Source organism: Mastomys coucha, unplaced genomic scaffold, assembly GCF_008632895.1.
Source record: "Mastomys coucha isolate ucsf_1 unplaced genomic scaffold, UCSF_Mcou_1 pScaffold13, whole genome shotgun sequence".
In the NCBI taxonomy this organism is placed as follows: Eukaryota; Metazoa; Chordata; class Mammalia; order Rodentia; family Muridae; genus Mastomys; species Mastomys coucha.
In genome coordinates this window covers 65,922,420-65,944,788 of record NW_022196895.1, presented here as the reverse complement: position 1 = coordinate 65,944,788, position 22,369 = coordinate 65,922,420, and the positions used below count along the sequence as shown (strand labels likewise).

General features: G+C 42.3%; 1 protein-coding gene across 3 annotated transcripts in view; it reads right to left on the bottom strand.

Moving 5' to 3' along the window:
* Positions 1-2,605: 2,605 nt before the first annotated feature.
* Positions 2,606-22,369, bottom strand: part of Ccdc68 (coiled-coil domain containing 68) — a 51,352-nt gene continuing 31,588 nt past the window's right edge. For all 3 annotated transcript variants that reach the window (XM_031366336.1, XM_031366335.1, XM_031366337.1), the window contains exons 7-11: positions 15,556-15,638; positions 11,444-11,549; positions 10,417-10,500; positions 5,049-5,125; positions 2,606-3,114 (exon numbers count right to left, since the gene is read on the bottom strand). In XM_031366336.1, coding sequence (XP_031222196.1) covers positions 3,057-3,114; positions 5,049-5,125; positions 10,417-10,500; positions 11,444-11,549; positions 15,556-15,638 — 408 coding nt within the window. In that variant the 3' untranslated portion in view covers positions 2,606-3,056. The remainder of the gene's footprint in view (positions 3,115-5,048; positions 5,126-10,416; positions 10,501-11,443; positions 11,550-15,555; positions 15,639-22,369) is intronic.

Here is a 22,369-nt window from a genome sequence, read left to right as displayed (position 1 = left end):
AAGCCGAATCCCGTGCCCACCTGGCCAGAATCCCGTGTCCCGCAGAACAGGGACCCCGCGAGAAATCCTGGTCCGTGGCAGTCAAATGAATTTTATTGGAGTTAACAGGAATATGAGTGAGGGGCTACTTAGAAGAGTGGATATGCCTCACGGACAGCTGTATGACCAGCCCAGCACAGCCCAGCACAGCTCCTGAAACCTGGTACACGCTGTGCAACTTAAAGACACCTTGGTAACTGGGAAAGTGGAGCATTCAGACCATCCTCGCCCATTCTGGGTGGCTTGGGTGGCCTCTGCCTCTATTTCCTTAGCAGATACTACTTGTACATCAATACTCTGTGTTCTCCATTGTGATCTTTCATCATTTAGTAATGTTTGCTTCTGAAAAATAATAAAACCAAAAACCACATAGAAAGTGAGCCACACATAAGAAATAAGTGACAAAGCTACAAAGGCACACTCGTACTTGAAGATTTGGATTTTTTTTTTAACCTCAAAAATGGCTCATTGCTTTGGTTTTTGTTTGTTTGTTTGTTTGTTTGTTTGTTTTCAGGAAGTCTAAAGATATCTTTCAAGTAAACCATACATCACACATAGCTCTCTCACCCGTAAAATGTCAAAATGTGTTTCAGATTAAATATTGCAATACCAGAACCAATGTAAGATTCAACAGTCTCTTTCAAATAAATTATTCTAATGGAAATAATTGAGCTCATTAAGTTAGTTAAATAAGGTAAAGTCTCAGATTTCTTGTAATCCAGGAGTCAAAGGTGTAAAAGGAGCCTAGGTGAGCACCAGTGAAAGATGGGTTATCTTGCTGACTGCCCACACCAGAAAAATCAGGTCCCTATCTCCTTTCAAATGTGTCCAAGATGTGCTACAAAGAAATTCTTCAGTATGGCCTAAAGTCAGAGTGGCTTACAACCATCTGTAACTTCATTTCCTGGGGCTCTGATGACCTCTTCTGAACTCCATTAGTACCAGGGATGCACATAGTACACCTATACACATGAAGGCAAAACATCTCTACGTACAAAATAAAATGGATAGTTCTGAAAATTATTTTAGAAAATCTAGCAAATAGACATGTCAGCAAAAACACCATAAAAATTTGTTATGAATCATTTCCAAGACTGCAGTACCTGGATGGATTGATAAAAACACCATGTTCCTCCTCTGTACATGCCTTTAAGTACTTAAAAAGCAAGCTACTACAAGTGGCACTTGGATTGATTGGAAGCATCTTTCCTGAGAGGATAGCCAAAAGCCTAAGGGGAATTTCCCTTTTGTGTGACTGTACCTGCTAGTTTTATGTCAGCTTGACACAAGCTAGAGTCCTCAGAGAGGAGGAAGCCTCAATTGTGAAAATGCCTCCATGAGATCTGTTTGCTTAATTAGTGATAAATGGGAGAGAGCAGAGAGAGCACTCCACCAACCGGTAGAGATCGGTCAACTCTCTTAACAACATTCTCTTAACACTGTGGGCAGGGCCATCCCTGAGCTGGGGGTCCCGTAGTTAATAAGAAAGTAGGCTGAGCAAACCATGGAGAGCAGGTCCCTGAGCAGCACCCCTCCATGGCATCTGCATCAGCTCATGTTTCCAAGTTCTAGCCCTGTTTGAATTCCAGTTGTGACTTCCTGCAGTGGTGGACTATGATATGGAAGTGTAAGCCAAATAAACCCTTTCCTCCCCAACTAGCTTTGGTCATGGTGTTTCATCACAGCGAAAGTAACCCAAACTAAGAGAATGACCCAGCGTCCTCTCTCTCTCTGTCTCTCTCTGTCTCTGTCTCTGTCTCTGTCTCTCTCTCCCTCCCTCTCTCCCTCCCTCTCTCTTCTTCTCTCCCTCTCTCTCTCCCTCCCTCCCTTCCTCCCTTCCTCTCTCTTTCTTTCTCTCCCTCCTTCCCTCCCTCTCTCTCTCTCTCTCTCTCTCTCCCTCCCTCCCCCCTCTCTCTCTCCCTCTCTCCCTCTCTCTCTCTGTCTCTCTCTCTCTGTCTCTCTCTGTGTCTCTGTCTCTCTCTGTCTCTGTCTCTCTCTGTCTCTCTCTCACTCTCCCTCTCTCCCTCCCTCTCTCTCTCTCTCCAAAAGAGGCATGACCTGCTCTCTTGACTGTCAGCTCTCCTGAGGTTCATTTTTACTCACAGCACCCACAAGCCTCACCTTAAATGGAAGCAAGCATCAAAATCTGAGCACACTTTCACAGAAACACCTGACATAACATTCCAGCTCATGAACTGGGATGGTTCCTACCTTAGATGGCAGCCATTGTTCCACTGAGTTGTACTGTTTACATTATTATGAAGATATGTGGCAATAGCACTGTGTTCTATCCTTCTACATAATTATTTTAGGTAATATTAATATCTAGAAGAAAATAAGTAACGAAGTAAAATGCGCCACTTACAACCATGTGTTTATGTGGGTGGTTTTCCTCTAGCAGTCTGGACTCTCTGACAAACAGTAGCTTTCTAAAGTGGTACCAGGCAACCAGGCAGCCACAATTCTCAACCTCAGAGGGCAGTGTCTCATGTCAAATGAGCCTTTTTCTTCACATCAACAGGTAGAGATCAATCAATTCTCTTAACAACATGGCAGGACATGAAACTGTGGCATGGTAAGATATTTATTACCTAAATGTCAAATTAAATTACATCATTCATCCATATACATATTTACATACTTCCCTTTATTTATACATATAAAAACCACTATCAAAGGTCAAATCTGGCAACCATAAAAGAGTCCCCTTTGCAAAATATTTGAAGATATAGATTCAAATTTCATTTTTTTAGGTTTAAAGCAGAATTCATCTTCCATGTGGGAAAGATCCTCATTCCTTGGCCTTTTAAGTTTTGGGGAAAAAAGTTTCTTCTCTCTAGTAGACACTTGTTGAATTGCCTGTAATATCACCTTCCTATGATGTTATTGATGTACACTAAGTTACATTTAGATAAATACTGGCATGATGTCATTTCAACTTGGGAGCTAAAACTGCATTTTAAGGAACAAATAAAATCTATGTAAGTCCTTCTCTATCAGAGTTGCATCCAGCCAGTTCATTTTCGTAGCCGAATCAACATCAAATAGGGAGAAACACCTTCAGTTTTCAACTCACTGTAGGAAAAAAAAAACAACATAAATTGTCAAAGTGGAACAAGGTAGAGCCTTGTAAGATAATAACTATACCAACATTATCTATAGTTAGGCCTAGATGAGGTAGGCTTCAACTACCACCATACTGCAAAGTCTGATCTAAGAGACAGCCATTTCTGTATCTATCCTGATGAATCTCCCATGGGATAGAGTAAAATCATATTGAGACAGCATTTACCATCAACAATTTCATCTAGGTTGAACTGGGCAAGTGTGAAGCAGAGTGGGAGAAGGTTGAGAGCTGCAGCCTTTCAACTCAGTGGAACTATGAAGGCGTCCAGGTTATTGACACTGTTGGTCTTCCTATGGGTTGCCATCACCTTCAGCTCCTTCAATTCTTCCACTAACTCTTCCATAGTGGTTCCTACCTCAGTCCTATGGTTGGCTGTAAGTATCTGCATCTGTTCTTAAAGCTGCTCACCACTCTATTTTGAAAATTAAGGACAGACTTTATGCCCTTAACACTGGAATGTTTATGTTTAAAAAACAAAAAAAAATCTAGTTTCAGTTAGGAAGTTTCTCTTAGTTGACTTTTTCCAAGTCATAGAAAGAAAAAGAAAACCTCATTAACAGTGTTATCTTGAGCTGTTAATTAGGTGTAGCTAAAAGCCACCACCAACGATATCATCTTTCCAGTGTATCTCCTCTTTACTAGCCAAATTTGCAGCATTCATTGCACAATCATCGTAAATAGATACATCGTAAATGGGTACATTCAGCACTTCCTCCAAGACCCTATTCTGGCTCTATTTCCCCCAGAGTCAAAGCCATTTGACTCTGATATGATGCTCATTAAGGCAGGAAACAGAACCTGACCACCCTCCCTTCTCCAGGAAAGATGGCTTTTCTTTCAGTGCCTCTAGGGCTTAATTTTTTTTTTTTTTTAGGAGTTGCAATGCCAGTGACCACCAAGTTGAAAATTTTGCACCTGGAGATCTGAGAGGACTTGATTCTAAATGGTTTCATCTCTACTCTCTAATTATGTACAGCATTAGCAAACTGAATCATTGTTGCTAGAAGTTTTACAGAGAGAGATGAATCTGTCTGAATTCCTAGACTAATGTTAATCATAGCGAGTCTGATTTTCCACCTCAGGCCTGTGCCCAAGAGTCTCAGAAAATGAGATTCTTCCCTGTAGGGACCAGACAGTGGAATTCAAAAGCAGCTAGAACGGGAAGTTTTTAATCACTTTTTAAACGATTCGTGTAATTACAAGTTATGCTTCCTCTTAAATGAACATTTCCTAAAGCTTATGGAAATGAGATGGAAGTCCAGATTCAAATTCTGATTCAGTCAACAACAATAAATATCATACACAAAGCAATCTGTCTGCTTTTAAGTATCGTTCTGATTGCTTCCTTTGGTCATTATCACTGCTTGAAATCACCCATTGGTAGCTGGTAGTTTTTGAAGTTATATGTCCTAGCAGTACAGAAAATTAAAAGAAACAGGACAAACTGGCCTTTTGCTGGGAATACTTAACAATCCATTTGGCTGAGAGCTAACATGAAAATTCTAGAAACAACTAACAACTCATGATTAAAACATCCATTAATGGCACAAAGAACAGAACAGCCGAGGAAGAAGGAGAACAGAGGAACATAATGTGTCATATTTGATTTGAAGTTAAGTTTGGGCTTGGTTTAAGGCAGAGAAGGAGAGAAGATATGCATTTATTTATTTAGTATCAATTTATCCAGTCTCAAGTGTTCAATAGTAGATAATACAAGCAATGCTGAACAATATTTGGGTGACAGACGGTATGGTGGTTAATCTTCATCATCAATCTGATGGGTTTAGAAGAACTGAGGAGACACACCTCTGAGGATGTCTTTAAGGGAGTTTCTGGATAGAATTTGAGGTGGAAGGTGGCACTGAAGGGGAGAAACCATTACCTTGTAGAGATGGCCTTAGATACTGACGGCCTAGGTGTTTCAGTCCAGTGTGCCACCTTGGTTTTTAGTTCTTTATTCTAAAATTAGAAGCCATAAGGACAGAGATCAGACAGCAAATCCATGAATTGTCTACATTCCACAGAGCTCAAGCTCTGCTCCCCTCCTGCCTCCTCCTATAGATAGAGGATGCTTGTTGTGGTTATTCTATTAAAACCAAGGAAAACAATATGTAAATGCACCCTGGAAAGTACATAATGTACCAAAGGGTTAAAATATAGTACTTTGAATTTCAGCCTTTGAACTATTTGAGTTTATGAAGATTCCTTTTCATAGGCAAATGAAAATAATCTTAGTGATATACACGGTATTGATTACATAATTATCTTTCTGATGCAATCTCTTGATTGTAAACCCTATAAAAGTAGGTACAATATCTTCTTAGTAGTTCACGGTGTCTTCATCTTCAACTTTCTTGATGTCTACACTCCACTCCTGGTAAAGATAGTACATAGTACAGTATGATCAATAGTACAATATTACTAGTGGCAGAGAAGCCACTAGTTTGAAGAAAGCTAACACTAAAATGCAAAGTTTTGAGAAACAGACATCAATTTTTGATAGAAGTTAGAAAAATAATGAATGTCTAGGATATGAGTCCTTTGTCAGGTATTTTACATACATTACTTCCCTTCATTTGACTGACCCAGCTCTAGAAAACATATTATGTATTAAAAGATTCTTTATAATATATAACATAGATTATATCAAGTTAGTACACTTTTTTTTTTTAACAGAATAAGACTAAATAAACTCAAATTGGCAAAGTAGCTACTTTGGGCAAACCACAAGTAGTGCATGCAGCCCTCATCCCCAGCTGTGGCCCATTGGCAGGCTGTTTGACACAACAGCCTGATTTCTTTTCCCTGTAAGATGTTATTTTTCATGATGACCACCAAATCTACCTCAGCCTCCCATTTTGCAAGCGAATAAGCAATGATTGCAAAAGGTACAGATATTTAAGAGTGTCTGAAGGGAGTCCAGGTATAATAAAAACATAACTGAAAAAAAAAAATCAACAGTCAATTGAACTAGCCTTTGAGCCTCATACCCCACCCACCCCCGTAATCCAGTACCTGCCCCATATACATCCCTAATCCAATACCAAGGGGTGTGAAGAAGCCAATGAAAGCATTGGAAAATTCTCTTTCAGTATGTAGGATGCATATTATCATTGAAGTGACAGCAGAGATAAAAATGAATCAAAAACAGTGTAACAGATGTCATAAAACAATTAGTAACCGATGATTACAGAAATGATGTGCACTAAATCAGAGTGAGTGGAATAATTTATGCCGTTTTCATAAACACGAGACTGAGCCCGGACCTTGAAGGCGAAGGGAAATTGGTGAAGTAGAACAGAGAAAACACATGGCTGCTGTTCCTATCATCTAAGCCCAGGGACAGTACTATCACCCGGGAACTTGTGGGCTCTACAAAGTCTCTATCTTGAAGACACGTGGGATCAGAATTCAAGTGCCTACTGATGAGTATAATAAAACTCAGCTGATCTGTTAAGGGTGGGTCAATTTTGAAAAGTATCAGGCTGAGGATGAATTACTGTCTCCAGCATGTATTAGAATTTCGAGGAGAACTTTTAAGATAGATGAAGGGGACAGAGTCACTCGTCACTATTTCATTACCATATCTCAAGCGTTAAGCATGTACATCACATCCTGAAAATATACTTCAGATATGACAAAATGATAATAAACATTACCCTCCTATTAGGAGACCAATCTAATGTATGCACACATGAATGCAGACTCACTCCAAGTATGAGACCGAGAAAAGTGCCCATTTTCAGTATCTCACACACGATGAAGCAGCTGAAAACACACTGACAGCCTTCATTGGAGTAAAAATGTACTCTGATTAGACAATTATGTGGAAGCTGTTTGGATATTCTCCCAAGCAAATCCCTACTTGCTCAAGCACGAGGCGTGGACTGTCGAGCTTCAACTTGAATGCTGAATTCTTTCATCCAATCTTAGTCTCCATTCCTAAACTTTTCTACGTTTTTCCTTAAGACAGCCATGTGCCTAAGTCTTCATTATATCACACACATTACAAACCTACATACCACTGGCCAGCTATGTCTACTATTATCATGACTGTACCCTATAGCAGTTCATTGATGCGTTCTGGTAGAACATTTTTGCATACTTAATTTTTTTACTGATGCTTTGTCTGAATTGTATTTTAAGGGTAATGATGATTTCCTAAAGTAAGATCATCTTTAATATTTAGAAGAGGCAGTGATTTCTGAAGACATCCTTCCCTGTAAGTGGATCATTGGGAGTTAGAAATGCAGGGAATAGAACGAGAATGTTCAAACTATAAATTGAGTTGATGAAAGACATGGAGCAGTGGAAAGAAAGAAAATTATTAGGGTTGTGCTAAGCAGAATTTTTTTTCTGATATTTAAAAGAGTTTTAAAAGGATGAAGGGAATGCTTTTAAAGTAGAGTTTAGGAGTCAATTTTATCCCTCCATTAGAGCAAGGGAACAGACACACAGATGGAATGAAAAGAAAACCATAGGGGAGAAACTTCTTCTATGACTTCAAGACTAAGAGCAAAATCAAAAGCATTTAGTATAGTAACTTTGATAATGGCAAAACCAAGTGCATTATTATGTAAATTTAACATAACTATTCATATCTTTTATTCTTTTTTAGATATACTTATTTTTATTTTCTGTCTGTGAGTTAGGCGTGTGTATGCATGTCTGATGTCTGTGCTAAAGCTTTGATGCCTGGTGGTCTCCAAGGTGGGAGAAGTCATTTGCTTCCCAAGGACTGGAGCGACGACAGTTGTGAGATACAGTGTGATTGCTGGGAATCGAATCCCGGGCTTCTGTAAGAGGAACAAGACCTCTTCACCACTGAATTGTTCTTCCAGTCCTAACTATTCACTTCTAATCAGTAAATGCATGTGTTTATATGGATATTACACATATTAATATGCATATACCTACATATACATTTATCTGACCACCTAAGTAGATACTGGAGTAGGTCACGCGCTTTAAAGCCAAGTACACTCAACTGCAGTCACCCGCAGTGACCTATCATTTGTAGAGCGCTGTGGTTTGGATGAGAATGGTCCCCACAGGTTAATATTTGAATGTTTAGTTGCCAGTTGACCATTTAGGAAGACGGAATGTGTGGCCTTTGTGGAAGAGGTGTGTCACTGTGGGGTAGGTTTTAAGGTTTCAAAAGCTCATTCCAGGATAGGTCTCACTCTGTCTTCTGCCTGCAGATGAGGATGTAAGTTCTCAACTATTACTCTAACATGCTCAGCCAGCCTTCCTGTCTTCCACCACGATCCCCACCATGATGAATATGGACCAATTATGTAAGCAAGCCTCCAATTAAATGCTTTCTCTTTAAAGCTGGCCATGGTGTCTCTTCGCAATAGAACAGTAACTAAGACACTGAGCATTTTTAAACAAATTTGTTATTTTCTCTGAATTTCATTCACTACTTTTAAAATATAAGAAAGAACAAAAGGAAGAAATAAATAAATAAAGAAAGAAAGAAAGAAAGAAAGAAAGGAAGGAAGGAAGGAAGAAAGAAAGAAAGAGAGAAAGAAACAATAGACAAAAGGAAGGAAGGAAGGAAGGAAGGAGGGAGGGAAGGAAAGAAGGAAGGAAGGGAAGAAGGAAGGGAAGAAGGAAGGAAGAAAGGGCGAACTAAAAACTTTCTCCTGGAGTAGCTTTGATAAACATACACAGAGTCCTGAGTTCCATTCCAAGTAGCTTATAAGCTTTAGACAGACCTATAATCTCAACACTCAGGGGGGCAGGGTGTAGTGTCAGGAATATCCAAAATTCAAGGTCATCCTTGGCTTTGTAGTGAGTCCAATGTCAGTGTGTGTGTGTGTGTGTGTGTGTGTGTGTGTGTGTGTGTGTGTGTGTGCTCGCATGCTATGCTTGTGCTTTTATAGCTTTTATAACTCCCAGGGAATGATTATAGTGCTAACAAGGAAAACATTTATCTACTAAAGAAAATAAAAGTTCAGAACATAAAGACCGGGGGTCAGCTATACTCAGAGAATCCAGGAAAACACTGAAGTGTCTGTGAAGTGTCTGTAGCCCTATTAACATGTTTCCATGAGGGGCAATGTAAGTCTGTGTATGTCCCCACTAAATGGGGCCACCAATCTCTGGCTGAAACTGGAATACCAAGGTAGAATGGGATAGGAAGAGACAGACGGTCCTGGTCCCACCACTGGACCTCGAGTATATCGATGCACAGCGTCTAGGATAAATTATTCTGAGCTCATTGGACAACAAAAGTCTTCTTGGAGTGAATCCACTGTTGGAGGGCTTTCCCCTGCTTCCTGTGAAGCTACTGTGAAAAGCCAGGAAGGGTTTTACAGGAGAGAAAATGAGTGCTTGGGAACAAAACCACATCTTCTCACAGGAAATTAAAATATGTTGTTTCTGGGTTTTTATTAATTTGTTTTTATTTTTAAGTCTTTATAATAACATTTAATTTAAAATGGTTGTCCATGATGAATTGTTAAGTCAAAACTAACAAAAGTGGAATTTAATGCAATTGTAAAATTACTTTAAGGTTTTTAAAAAAAAATTTTTTTGATATAGCTTCCATGTGGTAAGCTCTTGATTTTACCATTGCAGAGAACCTTCTACTGTGAAGGAAATCCAGCTCATACCACTTTTCTAACCAACTCCCAAGAAAAGCATCTCACTTTACACTGAGTTGTAGGAACACTGAAAAGCATGATATCAGTAGACTCTGGCGTGTATGGATGTTGATGAAGGAGTCACGGGCCAGGAGGAAATATGAGGAAAAGGAGTCAAGAAGCCTTACCATCGGGCTAGAGAATTTACACAAGAGAAGCCTTGGCCAAGCCTTAGCCCGAGTAGGATCCTGTCTTGCCAATACAGTGAGTATCAGGGACAATGTGGTTGAACCTTTAACATTTAGTTAGTGTCTAAAGCTAATAAAAAATAAGTTAATGTTTGTTCAATGTTAATTTAGTCATAATGTAATAGTTACTGAAAGTGAGCTATAGTTTCTCGTGCACAGCATATTCATATACACTGAAAAAGGCACTGAAGATGCGTGTGTGAATGCCAGGGTACACGTACTTACCTAGAGACACCAAGACACAGTCAGAAGCAATATTACACACAAACACGTTCAAAGGCAAATAGGCACAAAACTATGCACAAGCATGTACATAGGTGGTGGTTTATCATTTGCTCCCAGGCATACATTTACATACACATGCCCAGGCATGAGACAACACGGAAACATACAGCACAGACTCTCTCCTTACCTGGGCTTCAAGCACGGTGACCTTTTCTTTCAAATTTTCGATTTTTTTATCTTGCTCCTTTAAAGTAGTTTTTAGTCCTTCCATCTAGGAATCGGGAAGAACAATTTGGGACACCCTGTCAGACCATGGAGGATAGCTAACGTAAGTCAAGAATTTCCCTGGTCAAAGGAAGTTCCTCAAATGAAAGACACAATCCCACAGCGTGAGCAAATCGCAAGCCAAATTGGGACCCAGGGAGGAAACACCCAGAGGGACCTCTCTCCCTCCCCATTTATAGGAGAAAGACGCCTGCAGAAGAAGCCCACCGGTGCAGGGGTGGGGGAAGGCTGCTGCAGGTATCCGGTGTCTCACCCTGCAGGAGAACTTGCTGAGGAGAAGGGCCCCTGCTTTAAAATAGCTGGATTCGCTGCTTGTGAGGATACGAGTATGTAACAGTCAAGCCTGGGTCAAACCCGAAAGCCGAGCTACTCAGAAAGCTGAAGCAGAAAGATTCCAAAAATCCCAGCCAGCCTGGCCTGCATAGCAGTTCTCCAACTGCCGCGGTCCATTGAGGAAGACCGTATCCCGAGAATGGAAGTAAAATAGGGCTGTGGCTATGGGTCAGTATTAGAGTACTTAGCTAGCATGCGTAAGGCATAGTCTATCGAAATTACTGAAAAAAAATTAAGTTAAAAAATTCATACACAATCCAAAAAAAATTCAACTTGATTACTTAACAAAGATTTGAATCCCCTACTGTTTTCCATATAACAGGGAACAACATCTGACTCAGAAGACGTACGCTTGTACAAACATCACAAAACTATCAAGAGAGCAGTTAAGCACAGTTTCTCACACTCTCTTCACATAGAAGGTGAAAGGTGTTGACTTTCTAGGCAAGAGGAGCCCCAAGCCAGGTTGCCTGAGAAACCGGAAGTGTACATCCGTGAGAAGGCAAGCCGTGGAGCTTAGCCTGCCAAACTGTCGAGCTTTGGTCTTCGCACTGCAAACCTTCCATCTATCTGAGAAATGTGCTCCTTAGTCTGACCTCCTGGATGATGCCGCGCAGGTTCTGATGCTGGGAGTGGATCACGAACTGCAAATGGCAGATCTGCTCCTGGAGGATGGAAATCTCCTTTTGAAGGTCCTGGCAACTGGGAATGAACACAAAGGTGGGGGTGGGGTGAAGGATTTTTTTGCTACCCTAGCCCTCCCCTCCCGCTGTTGAGTCTTGTGAAAAGAATAGGTCTGTGTGTAGTCGGCTTGCCTTTGAACTTGAGTGAGATGTGTATTGACGTCAGAAGCTACTTCTGGGTAGGGGAAAGAGATCATTGGCTGAACGTACGTGTCACGTAAGCATGAGGACCTGAGTTTGGAATCCCTGGACCAGTGTAAAGATGAATGTGGTGGCTAGCTTCTGTTTCTGTAACAGGATTCTTTAAAGGGTTCAGTCCAGAGCAGAGATGCAAACCTTGGCCTTTGTCATAGAAAGAGCCAGTGGGAGAATTAACCAGTTACATGTGCATCAATCTGTTTTTCCCTCCCATGTTTATGGCAAAGCGTTGGGAATAAAATAAGCTGGATACGTACTCTTTGTGGAAATACTCATACTCCTCTGATTGGAACAGAGCAGACTGTAACCTCTCAGCCGTCTCACCGTTCCTGAAATTCATGTTCAAGGAACAGCTGCTACTGCATTAGTCCCTATTGACATCAGATTCGAGTTCTCTCTGGGCTTCAGCATGAGCAAGTTGGCTACGAGGGCAAAGGAACCTTGTGAGGAGGACATTTCATGACCACACCAAGGATCATGGACTTTCAGGTCTGCAGACAGTCCAAACTGAAAATGAAGAGAAGCCTCGAGCTAGACAGTCAGCAATGCCTGGGATTCAGAAAGGCTGGGGCAGGCAAGCAGGGCAGCTGACATCTTAGGGGGGGATGCACAGACCCTCAAGGGGGAGAATTGTTGAAGATATTTGGCAGATGGGAGAATGCAGACTCTCAACAGAGAGCGGTCTAAGCTCAGTGCAGGGTATGAGGATCAAAACAAGGCAGAAGGCTCCAGAAGCTGATGTTAAAATAGGAAAGATCCTCCAGTGAAGGAGGGAAAAGCAGGAGAGAAGTAAGAATGGCCTACTTGGTAGTCAGAATTGTGTCTCCTCTGAAAAGTAAGGAGCAAGGGTTCTGGGCACTCTGTTGAGACAAAGTGCTTCACTGCACACATGTGCAGGTTAGGGCTTTGTAAATTCGACCCAAGCTAAAGTCATATGTGCAGAATGAACCAAAACTGAGAAAATGCCTCAATCAGAATAAGCTGTAGGCAAGCCTGTAGGGTATTGTCTTGATTCATAAACATATAAGCAGGTTGTCCCAAGTTCTACAAGAAAGCAGGCTGGGTAAGCCATGAAAACCAAGTCAATAAAAAGCAGCATTTCTTCAGGGCTTTTACTTCATTGTCATTCTAGGGAATAAGAAAACTAGTCTCTGAGGTCATTACAAGTTTTCAGAGATGAAAAAAAAAAGGTACAAAAGCCATCCATGACAGCATGCAAGGATCTGCTATTTCTGAGAATACTGAAACCAAACCAGAGCCACATCTTCTGAGGAGCTAGGCACTGGGAGCTCAGAGATTCTCCAAGAGAAGGACATTCATGCAAAGGTGGTTATGCTGTAAGTTTCAAAGTGCTTTACATGAGATGATAGAAACAATAATAGGAAGCAATTTTACTTAGGAACAAAAACAAGGAGTCTACATGGGACTGACCGGGGCCCTCTGTGTATATGCTACCTTTGTGTAGCTTGGTCTTCTTGTAGGACTCCTAACAGTAGAAGCAGGGGCCGCCTCTGACTCTTTTGCATGCTTCTAGGTCCCTTTGCCTCCTACTGGGCTGCCTTGTCCAGCCTTAAAAGGAGAGGATGTGCCTAGTCTTACTGCAACTTGAAATGCCATGCTTAGTTGATATCCATGGGAGGCCTGCCCTATTCTGTTGAGAAAAAGAGTGGTGGATGGGAGCAGGCAGAAGGGAAGTGGAAGGGGGGATAGACTGTGAGGAAGGGGGAATGAGAAACTGGTGTTGGGATGTAAAATAATAATGATAATAAGAAGGAGGAGGAGGAGGAGGAGGAGGAGAAGGAGAGGAGAAGGAGAAGGAGGAGAGGAGAAGGAGGAGGAGGAGGAGGAGGAGGAGGAGGAGAAGAAGAAGAAGAAGAAGAAGAAGAAGAAGAAGAAGAAGAAGAAGAAGAAGAAGAAAAGAAGAAGAAGAGAGGAGAAGCAGAAGAAGAAGAAGGAGAAGCAGAAGAAGGAGAAGGAGAAGGAGAAGCAAGAGGAGGAGGTGGAGGAGGAGGAGAAGAAGAATTTTAAAAAAAAAACAACTTAAGCAAGTTTTGGTTGCTTCAGTTTCAGAGTCCAATTCACACTGACTTCACTTTCACTGTCTCCTAGCAAAGTGAACAACGTCCCTCACAAAGCTTAGAAATGGTAAGAAGGAACAAAAGTGTTCATGATATCTACAACCTGAGAACAGAGTAAGACTGGATGTTCAATTATCTTTCTACAAACACAAAGCACTCATTCCCCCACCCCCAGGAAACTTCTAAAACTTCCTCAAAAATATTTTGAGAATTTCACATGGATTGCTCACATTCAGCAGAACTAATAGAAAAGATCAGTTTGTTTAAAAGACCAAAGTCTTTTTTTAAAAAAAATTAAAGAAAATCATCAAATTCAGACCACCTGGACTCTTAAAGGAAGGAATGTTGCATAGTCCGGAGTTCAGTTACCTGAAAAAGACCTTTACATTTAAGGGCAAGAAGTGGGGGGAGGAGAGAGAGAGAGAGAGAGAGAGAGAGAGAGAGAGAGAGAGAGAGAGAGAGAGAGAGAGAGAGAGGCTGACAGACAGAGACAGGGACAGAGAGACAGAGATAGAGACAGAGACAGAGAGAGAGGAGAGAAGAGAAAAGCAAGAATACAGTGAAGACTGTCTGTGAGTGGCACAGGCTAAGCTGCCCTGTTTGCATGTCCTCCTTTACCAAGACAGACAGTGGCACACTATCACTCCTCTGCTCTCTTGGATTCCATGTTTATTCATAGGAAGGAGGAAAATAACAACAGAATAGTACAGCAACCTATTTCAAATATATGTGTCCAATTTAAAGCTCAGCCTTTTTCTGGCCTTTGTCATAATTGGTCAAAAATGCACAGTTACCATCCAGAAAGAAAGCAGAAGTATGAAGAAAGATGAGAAAACAGAGATACAATAAGAAAGGAAGAAGAAAAAGAGGGGGTCAAAAAAATCAAGGAATAAGGATGTCCATGACTGCATAGCATAAAGTGTGTGTTATCTTGACATCAGAACATAGCATGACTATACTGAGCTTAGAATCAAAGGGGAAAAGAAAAAAAAATCTCAGGAAATGTGATGAGAATCAGGACCTAGCATCACAGAGGACAGCCACCATGGTGACAATACTCCCTCCCCCTGAGTAAGAACTGAGGCAGACCTTGTTGAAAATTATGAGTATGGACAAGCCAGCCCAACAAACTAAGGCTGCTTTCCATAACATTTCTTTCACTCTCTATGGAATTTGAAGGGTGCCAGCCTATCCTAAGTTCACTTGATGACTGGCTAGTGTGATGAGGATAGCCAATCACAAAGATGAAAGCCCATAGGATAAAGACACCCCCAGCATCTTTGAGTAACATGGAGAAGTGAACAAATCACTCTCTGGAAGAATGAACTCTCCAAGTTGCTCTCCAGGACTCTCCTGTGCTCTGGCCCGCGTGTCTGTTAATGGTAGGAATTTGCCATCCCATCTCCCTGCATTTGCCCTACTTCCTCTACTTCCTTTGGACCAGCGGTTCTCAACATGTGGGTATCACAGCGGTCACAACCCCTCTGGGGTTCGAATCAGATATCCTGCATATTAGATATTTACACTACGATTCCTAACAGTGGCAAAATGACAGTCATGAAGTAGCAAGGAAGTCATTTCATGGTTGGGGGTCACCACGAAACAAGGAATGGTCTTAAAGGGTCATAGCAATAGGAAGGTAGGGAAACACTGTTCTAGGCTCATCAAGCCAGTGTGCCTGCAGCCCGGCCCAGCTACAAACAGGAAAGCTATCAGAACCCTGCTCTTTTAGGAGGGTGTTTTTCAAACCTTTTTGAATTTGCAGCGTTGGACTTGAGCTGAAGCAGCTTGCTCTCTAAACATGATTTTCTCTCTAGGAGTGTTTTCTTTTCCTAGGAGAGAAAAAAAAGATACAGTGCTTGTTTGTGTGTGTGTGTGTGTGTGTGTGTGTGTGTGTGTGTGTTTGCAAACTGTTTATAACATATGTGTTTTGTGATGCTGGAAATATGACCTAGGCTTCAGAGTTCATCTTAGCAGTAACCATGTGCCATCGAGAAGCCTGGTCAGGCAATGTTCTTTGTGTTTCTAAAGTTAATCAGTGCCGTGTTGTGAGTATGTTTAACATGGGCATGGTTCTGCATGTGGTTAATCCCAGCATATTGGAGGTAGGGACAAGAGGATCAGGACCAGCTATTGCTACATAGCAAGTTCAAGGTCAGTCTGAGTTGCATGAGACTGTGTCTAAAAAATAAACAAAAATCTCCATAACTTATTCATTTAGCTGAAAGAAAGAGCTTGTTCCTTTTCCAGCCCACTGCTGAAATGGAGCCCCGGTAATCTAACTTTGCCCACCCACCTTTCCCACGCCACCTGGAGTAGAAAGTCTGCCCAGCCTCTCCTGATGTGAATTCCCTTACCACTGCACCTGCCTCTTTGCTGTATTGGGAGAATTGTTGCTACCCAAGGACACCACTGTATGCCTTTGATGCTTCCACCTGCTCGCAGAGCATCTGTCACCACGTAGTAAAGCAGTAATTGTACGCCTAATGAGGGCTGGAGGCCACACATGGTAAAACTATTTCCTAATGAGGATACGGGAGAAACTAGGAGACTGAGAAAAGATGCCGTGATTTATTTATTAAACCAAACTGTTTGCCCCGAGAGAGAACTGACAAAGTCCATGAAAGACCAAGCGCAAGCATGGGTAACCAGAGTTTGAGCTGTCAAGTTGGGGGAACCAGGAGTGGCGGCAAGAGGCAAAAAAATTGGTATTGACAGCATGGGCAGAACTGACTGGAAAAGTTTCAGAACATGTGCACTGCTGTTTAAAAATCACTGCCTGCCACAGTATGGAAATGGAGACTGCACAAAGCAGTGCTCTTCAACTGAAACCAGAAAGCCCCTGCCACACACAGATCTGATTTTGAAGCTTTGGCCGAGGTTTCACCTCCCTCCACCTTATCACTGTTAAGACAGGGTAACCAAAACCTGAAAATTAATCAACATGTCTGCCTTGGATTCCAGGCACGCAGAAGCAGGGGTAGCATTGAGTCCATCCTGGCACACAACGCCAGCATAGGAAGGGCTGGAAGCACACTCACTGTGATCTGTCACACAGAACCTTCTAGAATAATAAGCAAGGTAGATAGAGAGTGCTCAGGGTCTTTATGGTGGGACCCTCCATGTTGGCAGAGGTTCCTTCCACATGAATCAGTGGCAATTTCACAGGTAGCCCTCTGTACCCAGGAGAACATTGGCACAGGAAGCTCCTTTTCCCTGGCATAGTCAGTCAAGTAGCAATTCCTTGGCAGAGGCTGGAGAAGCAAGGGTGTTTTAGATCTTTACAGTCTTTGGCCAAATGATTGGCTATGCCTAAGCTATAATAATTGTCTTGTGGAAAACCCTTGTGCATAGAATTGTTTTAGCAAGAATTTAAGAGACACCTGGCATCGTTTTTATTACAAAATGAATCCTGGCATCTCAAGACACTGTAGGACTTGGTACATCCTCTCCCTCTGAGGCCAGTCAAGACAGCCCAGTTAGGGGAGCAGGATCCACAGGCAGGCAACAGAGTCAGGGTAAGACCCTGCTCCAGTTGTTGGGGGACTCGCAATGAAGACTGTGCTGCACATCTGCTACACATGTGCAGGGGCCTAGGTCCAGCCTTTCTATGTTCTTGTTACTTAGAAGTGGATGGATATGTTTCTGATCCCTGCATGAATGAGGCTGCATGCCTCAATGAGATAGGCAGATACATGTGTGCCTCAATGAGATAGGCAGATACATGTGTGTCTGTCCTCAAGAATATTCTGGTGTAGCCTGGCGGTGGTGGCGCACGCCTTTAATCCCAGCACTTGGGAGGCAGAGACAGGTGGATCTCTGAGTTCGAGACCAGCCTGATCTATAGGGTGAGTTCCAGGACAGCCAGGGATACACAGAAGAATATTCTGGTGTGAACAATAATTTGGAAATTGATGAATGTGGATCCCAGGCATGTCTACCTGGTGCCACGCGTCAGGATGTTCATGGGGCTTACTTCTGTGACTGCGCATGGATCCCTTGAAGACCACTTAAGTTCAACTTTGATGGATGCTACAGTCAGCCATGTCTTCACGGTGGTCTACGTATGGATGGAGGAGACACCTACTACCATGACGGCACAGGTAGTGAATTCACAGGGACACACTGTGAGACTTTGATGCCTCATCCTTGGTCAAAGCCTTATCACAATGATGCAACATGTAAAGACACTGTTGACAGCTATATTATGTCCCTGTATGAGAGGGAAATAAATGAATGCAGTAGCAACCCCTGCCAATGTGGAGGAGAATGTGCCAAGCTGTTCTCAAAGGATCGAGTAGAGACACCCTGCAGGCCCGCCTTCCTCCTTCAACTTCCTTGGAGCCTCAGGCTGTGTTTGTGTCTGTCAGCCTGGATTCACAGACAGGAGCCTAGCATATCTGTTCTCTGAGAGGCTCCACCACACAGCTAACCAAAACAAATGCAGAGACCCACAGCCAAACATTAGAGGGAGCTTGGGCAATCTTGTAGAAGAGTTGGGGGGGTTGTGGATTGGGCCTGGGACTGTTTGTATGTTGATGCTAATTCCGCTCTCCTGGGATGGACTACAGACAAGGGGTGAGTCATAAAGGTGACTTCTTGTAAACCAATCCCTTAATGAATAAAGAAGCTAATCACTGGGCGAGTGGGTGGGACTTCCAGGTTGGATGGAGGAAGAAAGGAAGCAGGGGAGAGTTAGGCCTTTTGGACGGGGATAGCAAGAGGGCAAGATGTAAGTACGAGTGTCTCCCGATTTTAATGGTGGATCTGTCAGGATTTGCCACCAGAGGATTTAGATTTAATAAGGCTTACAAGATTATGATTTTAGTTGCTGTGCTCAACAATGGAGTTACCATGTTTTTGAAGTAAGTTTGTGTTGTGTTTTCCTTCACGCAGTGGCTCCTCTGGGTTCAAGAGAGAAAGGCAAAGTATGGATTTGCCAGATGTGCACCACAAAACTCGTGGGGGATTTGAAGCACAGGGTTGGCATGGTAGTGACCCGCCTGTGGGAACTTAGCAAGCTGGGTGGAAAGATTGTGGAGTTCTGAGTCAGTCTCCACAAGATAAAAACAGGTCGGCCCTTGCTCATCAGTGCACGGCTGGCCAGGCCAACAGGGCAGAGGCACAAGCGCAGGACATGCTGGTTATTATTATTTATTTTTTAATATTTCCCATAACGAGGAAGGATTGAAGAATCTAGAGGGGATAAGGACTCCACAAGAAGACTATCAGCGTCAACTAACCTGTACACTTAGAGGTTCCCAGAGACTGAACCACCAGCCAAAGAGCATACAAGGGCTGGACCTACCTCCTGACCCCCATGCACATATGTAGTAGATGTACAGCTTGGTCTTTGTGTGGGTTCCCCAATAACTGGAACAGGGTCTTACCCTGATTCTGTTGCCTGCATGTAGAAACTGTTCCCCTAACTTGCCTTGTCTGGTCTCAATGAGAGATGGTGTGCTTAGTGCTGCAGTTACTTGAGATCCCAGGTTGGGTTGGTACCCAGGAGGGTCTCCTCCTCCTCAGAGGTGAAGGGGAGGGAGAAGGGCTTGTGAAGGGGAATGGAAGGAGAGGAAGATTGCAACTGAGATGCTAATTAATTAATTAATTAATTAATGGGAAAAAAGTAATCTACAGCATGAATCTTTAATGGTGTGCTGGGACATTGTTCAATAATGGGGCATAACAACTATCTTTGATTTTTATTTATTTATTATGTGTGTACACATGTGCCACAGCCACCCGTGTGGCAGTCAGAGGACAGTTCATGGGACTGAGTTCTGTTCTTCCACAGTACATGTCTTAGGAATCTAGTTCAGGTTGACAAGTTCCATGTTTCACTTTGTTGTTTATAAATTAGAACCCGAATTTTCTGAAGTTGTGTGCTAATTTTAGATTTTTCTTCTGTTTTATTTTTGAGACAAGCTCTCTTGCAGTACAGACTAGCCCTCAACTCAAAACTGCTATTCAACTCATGATCCCCTTGCCTCCTTAGTCCTGGAATGATAGGTGTGATCTTCCACATCAAATTTAATTTATAGATTTTTGGAGGGTAGAAAAGATAATTCTAAAGGTTATAGTTTCATTGTTTGAAAGAATACTAATTAGAAATACCTAGACTAACAACCCAACATTGAATTCTGTCCATCTCTGTGCCCACAACACACAATGTGCAGAAATACTTGGGGGCTAGAGAGATGGCTCTGCAGTTAAGAGCACTGACAGTTCTTCTAGAGGTCCTAAGTTCAATTCCCAGCAACCACGTGGTGGCTCACAACCATCTGTAATAGGATCCAATGTACCCTTCTGGTATGTCTGAAGACAGCAACAGTGTACCCATATAAATAAAATAAATAAATAAGTCTTTAAAAAAAAGAGAGAAATACCTTATTTAAATGAAATATATTATACTGGTTCCAAAATTACTAATGAGTTAAATAAAAAATATATTCATTCTCTAAATGTATGAACCATGTTTTGAACTATATGACTATCACTAAAATGGAGTTAGGATGGAATAAGTGGAAACAATAAGCGTGGGAAGAGAAGTCACTTACTTCCCTGACAGACATTTGAATTTCAAGACAGAGTAATTTAAAGATACCAATTACTTCCTATCTTGTGTAAGTTGCTACTTTTAATTAGGCTAACATATTTAAATTATTTTCTTGGAGAAATCATTCCTCCTAGAAATTATTCCACACTAACCATCTCCAGGTTAGCCTTAAGAATCTTCACATAATTTCTGAGAGGTGTCAGCTACATCATGAGGTTGATGCTGACACTGCCACAGACCGTATATTATAAATCTGTAGGGTGCAGAGAACATGTACATCACAAGCATTCCTCTCAGTGGACTTGTCCCTGATTAATGAATGCTCACGGCCAGGGCCAGGGACTGGGTAACTAACAAGAATGTGTTCTATCTTGGCCAGGGCCCTTGTACATGCCATGGGCTCTTTCTGAACTCCTCCTGAAAATCAAATCACACTTGCCTAGCTCACACTCCTTGGCAGTGCCTTCTTCGTAGACATAACGCCTCACCGAGAGTACCTGCTTTACCTGAGAGCTCAAGATTTCTCTTCACTGTTGATCAACGTGAACCAACACCGATTCAAGACATGGCAAATGTTAACATATGAATGCCTTGACAACTCAGAATGTAGTCTTTTTAAAAAAGTAATTGCATTTATTTGATTTTCTTTTTAAAGATTCATTTATTTATCTAATGTATATGAGCACACCATCTCTGTCTTCAGAGACACCAGAAGAGGGCATGGGATCCCACAGTGCTCTGAACCGTTGAGCTATCTATCCAGCCCCTCCATTTATTTACTTACTGTGTGTGTACCCATGTGCCTCAGCATGCATGTGGAGGTCAGTGCACAGTGTGTGGGAATGAGCTATCTCTGTCTACCATAGTTGACTTAGGGATTTAACTCATGGAGGCAGGCTTGGTGGCAGACACATTTACCGGCTAAACCATCTCACTGGCCCCACCTCAGAAAACAGCTATAAAAAGGAAGGGTTATGAAGTGGAAATGGGAGATTGTAGAATGGCTTCTTTTTTCTTCCATCCTCATTAACTGACCAATAATGAGGAAGTAGGTGGTCTCTGAAGTGCCTTTGAGCCCTTAGACCCTAGTGGAGCCAGATCAATGACATCAACAAAGAAATGTGAACCCACAGAATTGCACTGCTGGCAAAAGGAACATATGCCATGCAGAAATGCTCTTACAGGGCGTTCCTGCTCGCTTCTTGCTGTGTGTTCGGAATTCATTCTCACTGCATTCCTGATTAAAGCGGGACAGATGGTGAAGGTTTTAAGTAATGTGTTCATTACCAGACCTCACGGCACTAATGGCTATTTGCTGGAGCGAGGCCTTGCTCAAGTGAGTAGCAAATGCATCCTTCTCAGGGGGCAGCCACTGCTAGGGCAGTAGCTATCAGCCTTTCTGAGTATGCGTGCTTTTTACCTTCACTTCCGTTTCGAAGTTGCATCTGTCCCCATTAATACAGAGGCTCCAATATGCATTCCCCACCCAAATGACTTGCATAGGGCATGACTTCTCACTATCGCCTGAGCCCAAGAAGGTGTCTCCAAGCTTTACTGTTTAGTCTTCTTTTCTCCACACTTATTTGGAAAAGACGGAACAACATATAGGCTAAATGTGTTTTAAAATAGTCTTGCACATTGCTCCTCTATTCAATCTCCATTCGCCTCCATTAACCCGAGAGAATCTAACAGGCCCCACGTGAGCTATCAAGAGAGAAATTGGAAGGTTGTCCCATGGTGTTAGCATTTTGTCTAAGCTCCACCCCACAGTTACCTGGCAACAGTGTTTCTGACTCACTATAAAAGGGGCTGCTTGCCCCCTCTGCTCTATCTTACTCTTGCCTTCTTGTTCCTGCTCTGTCCTCTCACTCTTCTCCCCCTTCCCATTTCCCTCTTCTCACTCTCTCTCAACATGCTCATGGTTGCCCTCTATTCCTCTACTCCCTCTCCCTCTCCCTCTTTCTCTCCCTCTTTTTCTCCCTCCCTCTCTCCTTCCCTCCCTCC